The sequence below is a fragment of the Alternaria ventricosa genome (genome assembly GCF_023758065.1).
Source record: "Alternaria ventricosa strain BMP 2768 chromosome Unknown scaffold_13, whole genome shotgun sequence".
In the NCBI taxonomy this organism is placed as follows: domain Eukaryota; kingdom Fungi; phylum Ascomycota; class Dothideomycetes; order Pleosporales; family Pleosporaceae; genus Alternaria; species Alternaria ventricosa.
Window position 1 is genome coordinate 625,626 of NW_026055693.1, and position 15,291 is coordinate 640,916.

Below are 15,291 nucleotides of genomic sequence, written 5' to 3' on the forward strand. Positions count from 1 at the left end.
CGTCGTCTGTGTACTTGAAGCGTCTCCAGTCGTTGCTCGCCGCTGGAACCCCACCGCAGCGGCCGTCGAGGAAACTGGCCCTGTCAGCCCTACTCTTGCGCGACCATCTAGCATAGTCATTGGAGGAGCATTCGTTGGAGCATTTCTTGGTCTACTGATATTGCTACTACTGATATGGTGTTGTTGCTGCAACCATCGTCGTGGACGCAATGGTAGTGACAAGAACTCCTCCAAGAGCTCCTCTACAAGCTCCTCTACACGCAGCCCACCGTCATCACCAAGAGCGCCGCCACCGCCGTCTCCTGCTCCAGTTAGACCACCACCTAGTGCCCGTGGCTCAGTTCCAGTAGTGACCCCACCATTCCGTCCACCACCTGGTTCAGCACCCGGCCCAGCACCCGGCCCAGTACCCGGCTCATCATCTGGTGTGATACGGCGTCCACCACCTGGTTCGGCACCTGGTTCGGCACCCGGTCCAACACCTGGCCCTACATCTGGTCCAACACCTGGCCCATCCTCTGGTGTGATACGGCGTCCACCACCTATTGCAGCAGCTCCTTCAGTTCGTTCAATAGCTACAAGATTCGGTCTTCAGGCTCCTCCTGCACCATATAATCGGGGGTATATCCCAGAACCTGCTCGACTCCAGGCCCCCGAACATGAGACAGCAGCACCACAAGTATTGTACGAAGCAGTACCCTCTCAAGCAGCAGCGCAAGCAGTACCTCAGGCAGCATCCCAGGCGGCACCCCAAGCGCCACCCCAGGCATACTTTCAGGCTGCCCAGGAATATCACCAGCTTCCTGTCGAACCTTCCCGGCCTTCTAAACATCCGCATCGATCAGCAACTTTTAGAAGAGAAGAAGATGGGAACTATACGCTAAGGAAGAGTCGAGGACCACCGCGCCCTGAGAGACACCCTAGAGTAGAGCTTGATTCGATGTCTGGTTCTAGCGGCAGCCATAGGGAAAGGGTATTTTCTCCCCTCTCAGTCTCTAACTTGCACATACTAAAACCACGATAGTCTGCCCCTCGCACACAAGGCATGGCGAAGATGCTATTCATGAAGCTCTGATCAGCGAAGCATCTGTTGCTACCTCTCAAAACCGATTTTGAGTTTGTGGAGTGGACACTGCTCGGTGCAGAAGTGAGCCCACCAGGATTGGACAGTAGCTGCATGCGCTGCTCAGCCCCACGGGTCATGCATCCACACGTAACCCTGCATTACCATGCATACTTCGACTCATGTCTAGTACATCTGCACCTAGCGCTTCACTATATATATTGTGCCTGGTTACCATCACGGAGTCGCCAACAGCATCATCACTCTTCAAGAGTATCTTCTCACAGTACCATACGAACCATGGCTACCCCCAAACCCACATACTTTCTCACCCCACCACGCCCTAGTCCCCCCAATGGCCCCATCCGCCTCGGCGCCATCATCCCCTCCCCATCCCAACCGGACGAACCCCTCCACCTCCCTTCCCTGCCGCCCCAAACCGACACAAGCACCTTCACGGAACATAACTGGAGCGGCACGCACACCGAATCCACATCCACCACCTTCGGCATCTGGACCTCCTTCCTCGAATGCGTCCTCGGTGTCGGCGCAGACATAAGCATCAGCAACGACAAATCCGTGTCCCAAACCTGGCAAGTCGAAAAAATGACGACGCAAACTTTTCGGCCCAGTCTCGCGTTTCTGGAAGACGTGGTGAGGCATGAAGATGTTAGGGATTACATCACGCAGCACCGATTCAGAGAGAAAATCTACATCATAACGGGTGTTATGATAGCGTCGTCAACTACGCTTTCTAGGGAACGGCTCCAGGAAAAAGGTGTCTACGTCCATGCTGGAGTAGATGCGACAGCGTGGTCTGGCGTACCGATTTCGGTGGGACCGGAGGGGAATTGGAAGAGGAAGAGCGGGACGAGCGAGCAGAGTACGAGGGCGGAGGACTTTGTTTTTGCGTATAGGATAAGGGAGGTTAAAGTGAAGAGGAAGGGAGGGGTCAAGTCGGATAGGCTGTTTGATAAGGGTGCGTTGTTTGATACGCAGGTTAGGAGGAAGGTTGAGGACAAGGGTGAGGTGGTGGTGGATGGCTTGGGGGAGGAGCCGGATGTGGATGATGTGGAGTTGGAGAGTAGGGAGGTGAGGCAGAGGGTTGGGGATGACGGGGAAGAGGAGGATGTTGTTTGTGTTTTGCCGGAACCGCTGGACTGAGTACGTGGGGGTGTATGATACGTAAGCGCAAATAGAGGAAAGTGGAAACTGCTGACAGCACCCACGGTAATACTGGTAACTGTCTAGTATGGCCGAAGCCAAAAGGCGTCACTGCTACACGATCGTACATGAACCGCCACCTCCTTTCTCAGTCCTTCCGCACGCGACTTCTGCTCCTTTCGTCATTGCAGAAGGTCGCTGGTATAAGCTCCCGAAATGCATGCAAGTATCCCAAGCGGTGGTATCCTCAATGCCCCCAACCAGTGTTTTACGCCGTAGATAGATGGTCATGAAATGCAGCCTCCCCCAAACGCCTCGCGCTAAGTTTCCTTGACAAATTAGGAAAGAGATAAGTGTATGATGTAGAGAGCTTCACTTCATCAGCCTACGCAGGATGCCCGCCACGTGGCGCAACGGTCCGCAATATTGTGAACGGCCTAAGTGGATGATGTGCTACCTCGTCTGGTCCCCGTTATTCTGCCCTGCGATCCCGAGGTGGTATTAGCGGATGAACAATACTCATACATGAGTGGAAGATACAACAAGAACGCGCAACATGTAATTAAGGGGAAGAAGAGCCCAGGTAGGTAGGGTAGGAGGAAGTACCCTGTCCAGGATAGCTAGGCCGCGAAGCAGGCTGTGCTGGTCGATAGGATTGATACCCATGGCGTGGTGGAGGTGTAGATGGAGGCCGGGAGTAATCAGAACGCATGCTGGCAGACCCACTATGGTAGGTTGGTGGCAGTGGACGACTATGGGCAGAGTGACTGCCGAGGGGAGGTAAATGATACCGACGGGGCGGATCAGGAAGGCTATTGGGGGTAGTGTACGCTACCTTTTTCGTTGGTCTTACTGGCTCATCATCATCGCTCAAGGTCAGATCCACTACTTCGGATTTTCTCTTCTGGCCAGACCGAGGGGCTGTGGATGTCTCGCGAGATGGCAGTGGAGGGGTGCTGAGCGAAGTGGGTGTCGGCGCAGCTTCGGTCTTGATGGCCTGTATACGGTAATCTGGTATCTCGATGAGGTCATCATCACTATCGTCATGATGCCCATTGTGCCCGTTTTGTTTGGGCTTCTCATCCTTTTCGGTCGACCATTGTCCGCTTGGCTGGATGGTGACCTGGTCCGTGTTCTGGGCCTTGTTGAGGATTTCCTCAACATACTGGTCGACGGCCAAGCCTTCGTATGATATGGTCTTGCTGCATATTGGGCATGTCCATGTGGGAGCTTGCTCCTGGAGCTGCAGAAATGAGTCGGCGTCAAAGCATTGATTGTGTGTGCACACAGTCGACCTGCATGGGGTGACAATGCGCAGGGTAGAGATTGGGTCCTTGAGCGACATGACGCTGGAGCCAACTTCGATGTCGGGGTCATTGGCCTTTTTCATCACTGTTACAACATTAGTCATGTGAGAGACGTTAGCTGCCGAAGGCCACTACATACTCTCATTGAGCACAGACTGCCTCGTGATGACGTGGCGCTTCTTGATGCGCTGTGTGAGCTCGTCGACCGAGTACTTCCTGACCAAGTAGACGAAGAGGTTGTACTTCTGCATTGGGAGTTAGCTCAGAGTCACCTTTGGGGAGCTGATGGGATAAGAAACCTCCGACCGACTTGCCTTCTGGGTCAGGGCGTAGGTGATGAGGATGCTGTTGCGCTGGTTGGCGACCTTGGTGCGGACGAAGTCGGTAATGTCGGCGGGGCGCGTAGAGCCTGGCTTGTTCTTCAAACCCTTGTAGTTGGCCTTTACCTCGTCGTCGTTGACCTTGACCTCAATTTGAGATGGGAATGCGATATCGAGACGCGAGAAGGGCGCCAATGGCTGTTCGAGCGCAGAGAAGAGCAGCAGGCGCAAAGATGGGTCTGTCTTTAGGCGTCCGGACTGGCTTTCGTTGAGGGTGAGGTTACGCGATATGGTGGCACGGTGGGTCGGCGAAGCGTCCAGAGACATGTTACTCAGTATCAGCTCGCGAATCTCGAAGAAAGGGCTCTCCTTGAAGAAATAGGTCGGGCGTGGCGGCATGGGTGGCTGCTGGGGCTGTTGGTATGGCTGGTATGCGCCGTTGCTTTGGTAGCCGTTGGCCATGCTGTACCCGTTTGCGATGGGCGGAGGGGGCTGCGAGTACGAGGAGGCGACGGGACTGCTCGTGGCTGGTGGAGGCGCTTCGCCGTGGTGTTGCACGCGGTATTGCAGTCGCCGCAGCAGGTCGGTGTCGCTCCTAGCAACGGCATTGGCGATGACTGGGGAGGGTGAAGTTAGCAGGTGAGCGGCGACAGCAAGCCGTGTTGCTGGGGAGCGGAGATACCTACGGCCAATGACGCGCGCTTGCAGTGCGGCCTTGTTGCCCGTCTGCGAGGTGCCCTCCTCTTTGAGAATCTTTTTGAGGTCGTTGTTGATGAGTGTCTTGGAGCGCTCGGTGATGGTGGCAGCCATCTGCTGCATGCTCGACGCCATGGTTTTGTGCCGTCGCGGTGGAGAGGCTCGCGATGTTGGAGAGGGAGGTCAAGGGCTACCGGTTCAGTTTTGCTCGCGAAGGCATCTGGGGCGGGCTATCTCAGGCACTCTCTCTCGGGCGGGTGACGTAGGGCGAGGTGAAGGCAGCGAAGGGCGATATCCGGCTATCTGAGGTGCAGTCGAGTCGGACGGGCGTTGGTCGCAACTTCCCCAAGCCCCCGGCGGCAATGCAGAGCGAGCAGGACAGGCGGGCGGGACAGTCGCGGAGCAGCAAACAGGCGAGCAGAGGCCGCAATGCGACTTTTCTAGTATTCGGCCGTCGAGGTAGGCGGCGGCTCTCGCGGCGAGCGCATCTCCAGCTGGGATATACCGAAGTCAGCGTCACCTGCAACTAGGCGAAGAACGCGACTAGGGCACGGGCCGGCCTGGCTTGATACGCCAAACGCCTTGCCACCAAAATTCCTCGAACTTTTCCCCACCAGCCGCCGCCGACGTGACCAAGACACACGCCCAAACACCCATTCACCCACACATTCCCCGTCACTCTCTCTACACAATGGCCAAAGGCGCACGCGCAAGCAGCAAAAAGGCGAACCGCACCAAGCTGCGCGCCCGAGTTTTCGGCCCCGTCGAGCAGGCACGCGCCGAGCGCCTACACGCCAAACTTCTCGAGACGATTGCCCAGCCCAAGCCCGAGAGGACTGAGATGGAAACCGAAGAAAGTGAGTCGCCCAACCGTCTCCCACCCTATGCACCTTCTAATCATGTCCCAGCCAACACCGCCGACGATGCCGCCAAGGAGGACATGCCCAAAGGTTCGTCTCTGCTTACTGTCCCCATGCCACGCTCCCTATCCGATCCCTCTGCAAGCCCACTCGATCCCGCAGAAGAGGACTGCGAACTCGGGAATCTGTGTTTCCATCTAGGCCTGTGTTCAGACATCCTGGGCTTCACCGATGACGGCCATCTCAAATTCGCCTTTGACCCGCTTCCTCCGCACTGGTAGAGTGAGAATCAAGGGCTAACTTTGACTTGCTAGATATGGACGTCGACGCCACCTCCACCTCTGCGAAGAGCTCGAGCTCGAGCTCGCGCAAGACCAAGGACAAGAGCCAGACCCGGAAACAACTGCGACGCAAGCCCCAGAACAAGGTCTCCTTCCCTACCTCGCGAGGCAAGGGTGCACTGAAGCCCAATGGTGGACGTCCCAGCGGCCCCGGCCGTATCGGCAAACGACGAGCATGATTTCCATCCACGTATACTGGCGTTGTTCCATTGCATTTTCCGGCGTTTAACATATTGCTCTACAGCACAGAGCTACGGTTTTGGAGGATACCATGTCCCTGAGGACTTGCTTGAACAGTTTCGAGAATGTACATTTGTATATGCAGCAATCTGTTGACTGAGATTGCAGTCAGTCTAATGTAAACTGCAGTGATTCAGCTGTTAATATTCTTCCTTACTTGCGCTTGCCGTGCTGAACGTATTTGTACTTTGCACCTTCCTTACGTGATGCGCTAGGCTTGATATAGTGTATCTGCTTGGCGAAATATCCCACCTGTCGCGCCTGCCTCTCTATTCTTCCGTCGCTGCGGTCAATAGAGAATCGGACGAGGGCGAATGGACGACCTCGACCTAGCTACTGTGAACGATGTAGTGAACAATCCGAAAAGCATACCCTAGCTACACTCTTATGGTAGATAAAGTGGCGTAATTCATCTTCAATGAGCGAGATGGCAGGAAAGAGGGGTACAAACGTGACTTGGAACATTTCTACTGTGCTTTGCAACATAGCACGTCTGGATTTCCCTTGCTTCTATATATCTACAGGCAGCCCAGGGTCGAAATCCACGTCTCCCAACCCGCCAAGCAGTCCCCCGAAAAGACCTTCGTTGATGCTCTGCAGTGTCCAGTCATCAAGCGCCCCCGCATCGTTCGACGAATCAAGGAACGACCACCGATTGTCCCACTCCGTGAGTGATGACTGTGTCTGGTCAGCTACCTGAGTAGACAGCATCTCCTCAGCCAACGGGATATCGGAGGCTAGCCTGCGCTGTAGGCTGATGGTGCCAAAATACGGCAGGTGAAGCTGCAAGACCGCCTTCTCAGCGTCCATGAACTGGCCATCAAACTCCGTCGCCATCCCATCGTCTGTCTCACTAGCCGAAGTGTTGTAGCCAGTCCCATTTGCCGATGCCGCTTCGGCGTCGAGAAGATACTGTATGATACTCGATAGCTTCGTGGCGAGAGCATCGTCGCTCCTCTCCCCCAATACCTTGACCGTTCGCTCCATCAAAGCGCGATCGCTCGGACGGCTATGATCGAAAAGTGCTTTGTGCCGAATCATCGATTGGTTCTGCGAATCGATATGGGCCAAACACAGCACCATGAGGGCGACGAAAGCCAGACAGTCGACTCCTCTGCAATAATACGGACCGCGTTTCCACTTGCGAAACGCGATATATCGACTCATGATTTCGCGGGCAGCATGCACAGCTGTCGCTTTACTTTCTTCACACCTATCGTCGCCCGACGAGCGAAGAACATACGGCAGATGCAGGCGTATAACGAGGTAGAAGTGCGACAGCTGATACATATTCCTTACAACCTCATGCATCGGATCTGGATCGCCCCCGTCCTTGTTGTCAAAGTCTCGAATAAGCCACCAGTCCGACGGCATCAGCTCTGTCACCTCCTTGAACAAGTCGTCAATTTCCCGGACCCTTTTCTCCGTATCATCGCGCGGCTCTCCTACTTTACGCGCCAATATACGATCGCCAATGACGCATTGCAGCCTCGCGATGCGGTCCAGCGGATGGCATTTTGCTATAACTTCAGCGCTCAGCCCGACCGTCTGCAGCGAAGACTGCGGCAGCCCCAGTGTCAACGAGAGGTAGCGATCCATCTCCACAATACGACAGCACAGCTGGTCTGGATCGAGGCTCTCGCGCGTCTTGGGATCCACCACCTTGATAGAAGCTCGTTTAGCATTACCACGATGCAGACCCAACATCTGCGCTACGGCAACGGCGCGGCGCACAGTCAGCCACGCGCGGTGCAGGTTCCCAGCGTAATTCTGGGTAATGGCTTCGATCATGATGCATTCGACGCCCTCGACAGAGGCGGTTAGCTCGTCATTGGAGGTCACCAGCCGTGTTGCTGTATCCATGGCATGAGCCATGACTTTACTGAGATGCTCTCGCTGGCTTCTGTGTATGCCGTCGTCGGATAGTGCGCCCTGCACTAGATTGCTGAGTAGAAGGAGTTTCCGCGCTATCAGCACTGGGTGCGATCCTGGTGGTGGTAGCTGCAATATCTTTCGTGGGCTATCGGGAACCTGACTCATCAGGTTGGCAGAGGATGTCGTTAATTTCATGTGCATGTGCGTGGAGATGCTGACAGGTAGTTTGCAGATGTAGTCGAGATCTTGGGTTGTTGGCCATGCTGCGACGAGGTCTCGGGATATTCCAGTGTATATATCGTCAAGTGCTGGTTCTAGTTGTTGTGAGAGATCTGTGAGTGTTGATGTGGTCTCTGGGGGGTTGGATAATGTCATGTTGATGTTTCTTGTGTGATCCTTGTGAGTGTCAGAGATGGATGTGGGATAGACCCCAGCACGCTACACATACTAATGCGCTCCTAGGTCTCTCCAGGACTACAGCTCCCGGATACTCGCCAGCGATGTCGTGGCGCCTGTCTGTCGACGATTGAATAAGTCGCTCAAGCAACGTCTCCACCCGACCCAAACGCGTCTCTAATCCAGCATCCCTTCTCTTGTTCTCATTCGTTTCATCCGCAAACTCCTGACTAAGACAGTCTGTCTTGCGTCGCACGCAGTTACTACATTTGGACTTGTTAGGTGATGCCCAGATGCATCGGACTTTCCGTTTCTTGCACTCCCAACAACTTTGAGTGCCTTTGCGTACTTTACGCCGCTTCGCCGCTCTTTCGTCTTCATGGGAGTTGGTCTGAGGTGACGGGGAGGGGGAAGGGTGCATATTCGATTGTGTGTTGATGGAGGTTGGGAAGGGAAGTGACAAAAGTGGCTGGTGCAGTAGGGCAGTGGTATTCGGCCGAAATCTCGGACGAAAGCTCCGGACGGATTACACAGTAAAGACAGTGCATTGTTCGCTATTAGAAACCTACTACTACTGCAATCAGTCTGCGCCATCGCATTACCCCGAAGACCGGCTGCGCAACATGATCCATACAACTGCCTCATCACGGCTTTCCCTTCCACGCCTCCCGCAAGAAAGTCCTCACATCCGTGAACTCATAATCGGGCAACAATCGGTTCCATTCATCTCCCACATCGAAGGCACCTGTCCCGAACGCCCGAATGAAGCCAGTCACTACCATCTTTGCGAACTCCTCGGCCTTCTCCGGTGGAATGGCATTGTGTTGGAACTTCGGGTACCAGGAGGCAGTCCAGTTCCCGTTCTTCAAGTCTTCATTGGAGATTCTTTCAATGGCAAAAGGCCCACCTGCAATATTCTATCAGTAAAGATGATGGCAGTGGAATAGCTTATGTGAGCTTGGAAAAGACAAACGACTAACCTCTTAGCTCTTCCCCGAGAGCAATGAGCTCCTTGACAGAGATGCGTGAGCCTCGGATGCCACCTACGACCGGCCATTCGCCCTCGTAATCCACTGCGCGCGCGACCACGCCTGCAAGATCTTGCACCGTGGTCAAAGTGATGGTATCATCATCTCCACCTTCTCGCAAGATGGCCCTACGATTCTGGAAATCCCACATGACATGGAGTGGCGTGAGGTGCTCGGCTGACTTGTACGGCACGGTCAAGTAGTTGGAAAAGAGACCCGGCTGGAAAAGACAGTACTCAATGACTTTCTTGTCTTTGTTGATCTCGGCCAGATATTCACGGATGCTAATTTTGAACGAGTACCAATCCATGTGCTCTGTGGTGCGTCTGGGATGTCGTTAGGATAAATCGGATTGAGCGGTGATAGTAGCAACTTACGTGACCCATTCGCTGGGCGCGAAACGCTTTACACCGGCCCTGATCGAGGCATCGATGAGGTTCTTCTGGAAGGAAACCCCTTCTTGCAGGTCGTGCGGCGCGATGAAAGAAAGAACCACGTCTACGCCTTGTAGACGACTAGTTAGTTCGTCTACGTCTTTGTAGTTGGCTTTGACCGATTTGACGGGCGAGTCGGTAGTCTCGACTGGGACGTCCTGGAGAGATGTTAGTATCAGGCAAGATAAGCAACATGTAGTACTGACCTTGCGCGTGAAGATTACAATCTCGTGCTTCTTGCTGGCGAGGAGAGCAGCAATGCACTCTTGCCCTACGTCTGTGAGGATGTTAGTCAATGAAGTCAGCACAACAAGCGTGACACCCACCTCCAGCACCGCCTGCGATTGCTATTTTGACCATGTTGGGCAATGAGGTTGCGTTTGGTGAAATGGCGTGAATAGGTGGTGTATTGTTGATTTGGTCGAAAGTGATTTTCTTGCTAAGTGCTTGTAATGTTCTATTGACCGCGCATGTTGTTTCTCTTATACCAGAGAGAAGGCCGACTTTTCGGCCGAATGGTGTAGTGTCTCGCTGGTGCGTACTTGGTCCCCCGAAAACTCGGTGTAACGATTACAAGAAAAGCTAGCGACTGTATGCTACTCTTGAGTAATCAATATACTCCTAACGGGTAATAGTCGCTACGTTTTCTCGTCCGATGTTCATCAACGCCTCCGTGTCCTAGCAAACTCCCGCAACTGGAGAGTGGGATGCTTCTCTTGGACTGGGGGACGCAACACAGTTGCCCCGATTGAAATTTAGTCGTCGCACAATTCACTCCGAAGTCCGCTCGAGAAGCTGTGCAACTGTTGCGCTGCCAGAACGCGCTTTTGGTGCTTTGCACAGCAGCAATACCATCACAAACACGCCAATCTTCAATGGTTTAGCCGTATGAAACGCTTTGGAAGAAGTCCATGGTATATTGAGCATGTTGAGGCTCCTTGCTCTCTTCAACAAGCACTTCCAAGTACCTGCACGACTGATGGCTGGCTTCCAGTCGCGCGATTTCGTTCAAACACCAATGGGCATTTGATTCCCTTGGGCGTATATTGCGTCGAAAAGCTATTGGACGTGAACTCGATTGAACGTGGTACGGATTTATGTCCAACGACAGATGTAATCGATTGGTGCAGGAAGTTATGTCCCAGATCCAGAAATGGAGCGACGTATAGCGTGGGTTGTAAGACTGTGAGCAGTATTTTGCCCACTTGCTCCTCAAACCGATGTTTTCGTGCGCACAATCCACTTACATAGTCAAAAAAATTGAAAATTCATCTTCAGCAATCAACGCCGGCGACATCATACAGCCACCCCGCGACGGCGACGAGCGCAAAAAGATGGACTTGCAGGGAATCGAACCCTGGACCACTCCCATGCTAAGGGAGTATTATACCACTAAACCACAAGCCCGGTTGTTGAGGTGCTGCTCAAATTTGAGGCGAATTGTTGATTCGCTGATTGATGGAGGTTTGCCAGGCAGATATGTTTATATTGCGCGTTCTTCGAAGTAGCGTGTGACGACGGCGGCGCGAACGGAATTGCTGCTCCATGTGGGACAAATAGGGGCTTCTCTTCCATGCTACGGCATGTCCCGGTAGCGGGAATGTCCATGATTCGTTTGCCGCTGTTAAAGAGGACGAAAGATACGATACTACAATCATTGAGTTGTCATGAGCCAAAGTGTTGCTCGTTGGGTACATCGCCATGACCAATGATGTCCGAGTACGAAGTCTTTCGTGCGGTCAAGCTGATGCCGGTTCGCCGAACTTTCGGGCGAGTGGAACCCACTACGCTTGGCTATTCCCAGCTGGCAATGATGCATCGCAACGCTTGCATGTCGCAATGGTATGGTTCCATAAAGTCTCCGTGATTGTAAGTAACAGTGGTCGTTCTTGATGAGGGATCGCGCTGTATCCAGCAGGTGCGCATAGCTGTTTGCGACAAAGGTCGACTTTCCTTCGATATCGTAGACAGCTGGCGTATCCTGGAGAGGCTGGTTGCGCGATACAACGCGCCTTGTAGTAGTCGCGTGCGACGAGCGATCGCGATCCCGATGGAGAGTAGTCGCGTGGGGGATGCAGGTGGTTGGTGGACGGCGGGGAGCTAGGTGGATTGGCGTCGGTAGCTGGCTAGCACCTGCCAAGCTCCAACCTTTGAGACTCATTTTCACCACTCACACTTCACCGCCGATGTATAGACAGCGTGTTTTATGTCAAAAGTCAGATGTAGCCATTTATGGGTGCTGTCTGTATGTTCAGACGTCAAATCAACTCTGGTAGCCCATCTTGTTTTCTCTATCTATCGCATTGTCCAATTTCATATTTATTCCACACCCATTCTTTCATCATCGATTTAATCCAACTCCCCATCTGAATCTTCGCTAGACTCGTCGCTCGACAGCTCCTTTTCTTCAAACACTCCGTCAAAGGTCTTGAGGCTCCATCTTGACTCCATCTCTTCCGGTTCCAGTTCTTCGCTGACCTCGAAACGCGCATCCTTGCAATCCTGAACGATGTCTTCCACATCTGCGTCAACCTCGTCTGAGCATTCAATTGTCACCGCGAACTTGGGACGATACATGCCCAAGTCGGAAGCGTCCCAGCGGGGATTGATGATGTCTTCGATGGCAGAGGGGAGCAGTTCCACAAATTTCTCGCAAGCGGCGTCGTTCCCAATCCAGACACCGACCTCGATTCGCTCGTTCGTCTTGAGGTACAGATTCGCGAGGCGGGTCCACATCTGATACATAACCGCGTCCATCCGAGCTTGCTCCACTAGGTTTCTGCGGGTGAATATGGTATCGAAATTCTCACGCTCGTCATCGGCCAGTCCCATGTTCGGTGGGACATAGCCTTGTCGGGCATTTCGAATATCGGCAAGGACTTCAGGGACGAAGTGGAAGTAATCGCAGTCTGCGATGAGCTGAGCCGGGCCACACTTCTGGGTTTCCTCGTCGATGACCTTTTCAGCTTCGTTTCGGATTGCCTTTGACACAGCGACTATAGCGCGTTCGATATAAGAGAATCTGACGACAACCACCGGCGTTCTGATGTCGTCTCGTCGCGCTATTGCGTACTTCGTGGTACAGTGGAGGTTTTTGTAGACTTCAGCACGCAGCTCAGCTGGTAGTCTTTCGAACGGAAAAGGAGTCTTCGCCATGTCCTGGATACCGTCAGCAATCTTTCCAATGGCGTATGTGTACTGAAAACGGAGTGAGGCAGGATTCGGTGTCTAGTCGGAGGGCGTGGGTCGCGCACTTAGATCATCGAAGCCTCCGCGGTCCTTGATGAGCTCGTGCAAAGGAGAACCAAAACCACTGAATACTTACGCGCTAGGTAGAATTGATAGAACTGTGGGTAAGCCTGATAAGTGTAATTGCAGTCGAACAATCTGTGTGTTAGACATTCAGCTTAGTCCCGGTTGGTAGGCTTGTTTATATACAAGAGCGGGGTATCGCCAGAAGAGTATACCGACGCATTGACTCCGCCATTTGGTAGGCAGTCAAGGTATAGTTGTCTTATTCATTACTGCAGCCCTTGGTGTTCATGTATCTGTCGTGGGTTTGCTCTCCGGCGCATCGGCCGGGTCACGAGAGCGCGAGACTCTACATGATCTTGTCATCACAATCTTTCGAGATACCGCGCGCTACACCTTTGTTCGAAAGCAGACACCGATAACCCTTTACAGTATCAGACTGGCCAGTAAGCTCCCGAACTCAGTCTCCTGTACAATGAAGGAGCAGCGCAACACTGGACAGCAATGAAAAGTGGATTTAGCGTTTCGACTCATATGCCCAGATCCGGAATAAACATCCAAAAATACTGTGGACTCTAGTGACAGTTCGTATACTACCTCGTTTCGTCATCTTGTTTGTTCGAGTCATTTGTTATTCATGTCAACGTTCTTCCAAGCGGACGACAAACATTTGTCTCGCACTCTTGATGGTGATGGCAAATTGAGCGCTAGTGTTTATCGAAGACGTTACAGAAAGGAGACCAGCCTAGTTCAGGAGCACCACCAGACTCTTTATCGCTTGCGTTGTTCTTCGATCTAGCTCAAAATCACCACTTTCGGTAGGAGATTGTCAATGAACGAAATAAGAACTACTGCTGATCTTCAGCCCCACCAGTAGTAACAGCCTGGGAGTGTGGCAAGAAAGCTAAATAAAGCCAACCGACACCCGAAATTGATAACTCATTATGAAACTTCTGGACAAAAGGAACGATAACGTCGGCTCGATCTCAAGTATTTGTGAGGGACTTTCGCAACCGTCGCAGTCCGACGGCGTGAAGTGTCGTCGGATGATGCCCGACGTTTACAAATAATATTAGTTCACTCCCTGATCGACTTCGCCATCCCCGTACCGGGTATCTGGATTACCCCAGAACACGTGGAGGGAGACCTCAAAACTCGGCTCGGTCTCGATCGGCAAAGCTCTAACCAAAAGCAAAGTGACGTCACACAGCGCAGGAACGTCCAACCTGCTTGATTAGCCTTGCTTTCCCCATGAAATCCACCCAAGCGTCCATCTGCAGGGGCCATCCGTGTCACTGTAAATAACTACCCTTGATGCGGCTAACGCGACGCTGCGAGAGGGTGGTATTGATACACCTGCAAATCTGCCGAGGCCAACGCTCGACATCTTTACGCCCCACAACGCGAACACGAGACCGCTGATTAACGCTAGGGGCCAACGACCATGACGATCCGGATACCTTTCCACGGAGGAGGCCCTGTAGGCGCGTGACTCTAGACTATCTTGTTGACCGCAACAGAGGTCTGACTGGTGAAGATGACTCCTAGGCAAGTTACTCGAAACTAAAATCGTCAACCAAAGCGCGTTTGAGACTTGAGCTGATTCGAGGCAGTTGGAAGCATTCTTCCCCTGTCATGCCGTAGGAACTAACGAGATGTGGCTGAAGTCAAGAATGAACGTTTCCGGACGATGCTGCAGGAAGCTTGCATATCCGGCTGACGGACGGCTTGCAGCAACCGTTAAGCTGCGAATAAGGCAACCTTTCCACAAACATGGCTTGCTGAACTACGTGTTCTCCACCATCAATACGAAACCTTTTCAGGATCCTAACGCCACAACGGCCCGCCGCGGAAGGACAGTGCCGGCGACCGAATACGATGGCTTGTGGTAAGCATATAGGGTCGGTGGTCAGCAAGGCAGGCATAACCCAGATGCGAGGCTGAGAAGAGATGATAAGTTTGGCACGTCATCACATCGCGTTAACAACATGGTCACGCATCCAGTATGCATCTGTCCCCAGACTTCCTACCTAAATGGAGAGTAGTCGGAGAAGTCTGAACTAGCGGGGTGTGTTGACAGTTCGAGTAAGGATCCGCGCGCCGGGCCGCTTCGCAGGTCAGGGTGAAGGGCCAACTGCTCGAAAGCCTCCGGTTCTTGGACTTGTTTATTTCCGCCTCTTCTTCTGAGACCGCCTCAGTTCGGCTAAGCCCTTGTAATTTCAACGCCTCCTGCTCTCCGCGAATGGGAGTTATATCTCAGTCTCTGGCCTTCGCACCTGGGATTAGCCGAAAACATTTATTACACCTCCTTCTTC

General features: G+C 53.1%; 5 protein-coding genes and 1 non-coding gene across 6 annotated transcripts; 1 reads left to right on the forward strand and 5 right to left on the reverse strand.

Annotated features, from left to right (window-relative positions):
- Positions 1-2,789: 2,789 nt before the first annotated feature.
- Positions 2,790-4,685, reverse strand: J4E93_007433 (uncharacterized protein; the record flags this gene model as incomplete). The annotated part of the gene is made up of 4 exons (XM_049345341.1): positions 2,790-3,619; positions 3,674-3,779; positions 3,834-4,471; positions 4,541-4,685. 4 exons carry the CDS (start codon positions 4,683-4,685, stop codon positions 2,790-2,792), a joined length of 1,719 nt encoding a protein of 572 aa, XP_049197571.1.
- Positions 4,686-5,241: 556 nt separating this feature from the next.
- Positions 5,242-5,930, forward strand: J4E93_007434 (uncharacterized protein; the record flags this gene model as incomplete). The annotated part of the gene is made up of 3 exons (XM_049345342.1): positions 5,242-5,407; positions 5,459-5,687; positions 5,768-5,930. 3 exons carry the CDS (start codon positions 5,242-5,244, stop codon positions 5,928-5,930), a joined length of 558 nt encoding a protein of 185 aa, XP_049197572.1.
- Positions 5,931-6,501: 571 nt separating this feature from the next.
- J4E93_007435 (uncharacterized protein) lies at positions 6,502-8,031 on the reverse strand (the record flags this gene model as incomplete). The annotated part of the gene is made up of 2 exons (XM_049345343.1): positions 6,502-7,979; positions 8,028-8,031. 2 exons carry the CDS (start codon positions 8,029-8,031, stop codon positions 6,502-6,504), a joined length of 1,482 nt encoding a protein of 493 aa, XP_049197573.1.
- An 875-nt stretch (positions 8,032-8,906) lies between these two features.
- Positions 8,907-10,084, reverse strand: J4E93_007436 (uncharacterized protein; the record flags this gene model as incomplete). Its single annotated transcript, XM_049345344.1, has 5 exons — positions 8,907-9,169; positions 9,243-9,616; positions 9,668-9,882; positions 9,931-10,001; positions 10,051-10,084. The coding sequence occupies 5 exons, from the start codon at positions 10,082-10,084 to the stop codon at positions 8,907-8,909; spliced, it is 957 nt and encodes a 318-aa protein (XP_049197574.1).
- Positions 10,085-11,059: 975 nt separating this feature from the next.
- Positions 11,060-11,131, reverse strand: J4E93_007437. Its single transcript has one exon. It is a non-coding gene; the product is annotated as a tRNA-Ala (tRNA).
- A 942-nt stretch (positions 11,132-12,073) lies between these two features.
- On the reverse strand, positions 12,074-12,880 carry J4E93_007438 (uncharacterized protein; the record flags this gene model as incomplete). Its single annotated transcript, XM_049345345.1, has 1 exon — positions 12,074-12,880. One exon carries the CDS (start codon positions 12,878-12,880, stop codon positions 12,074-12,076), a length of 807 nt encoding a protein of 268 aa, XP_049197575.1.
- Between the last annotated feature and the right edge of the window lie 2,411 nt (positions 12,881-15,291).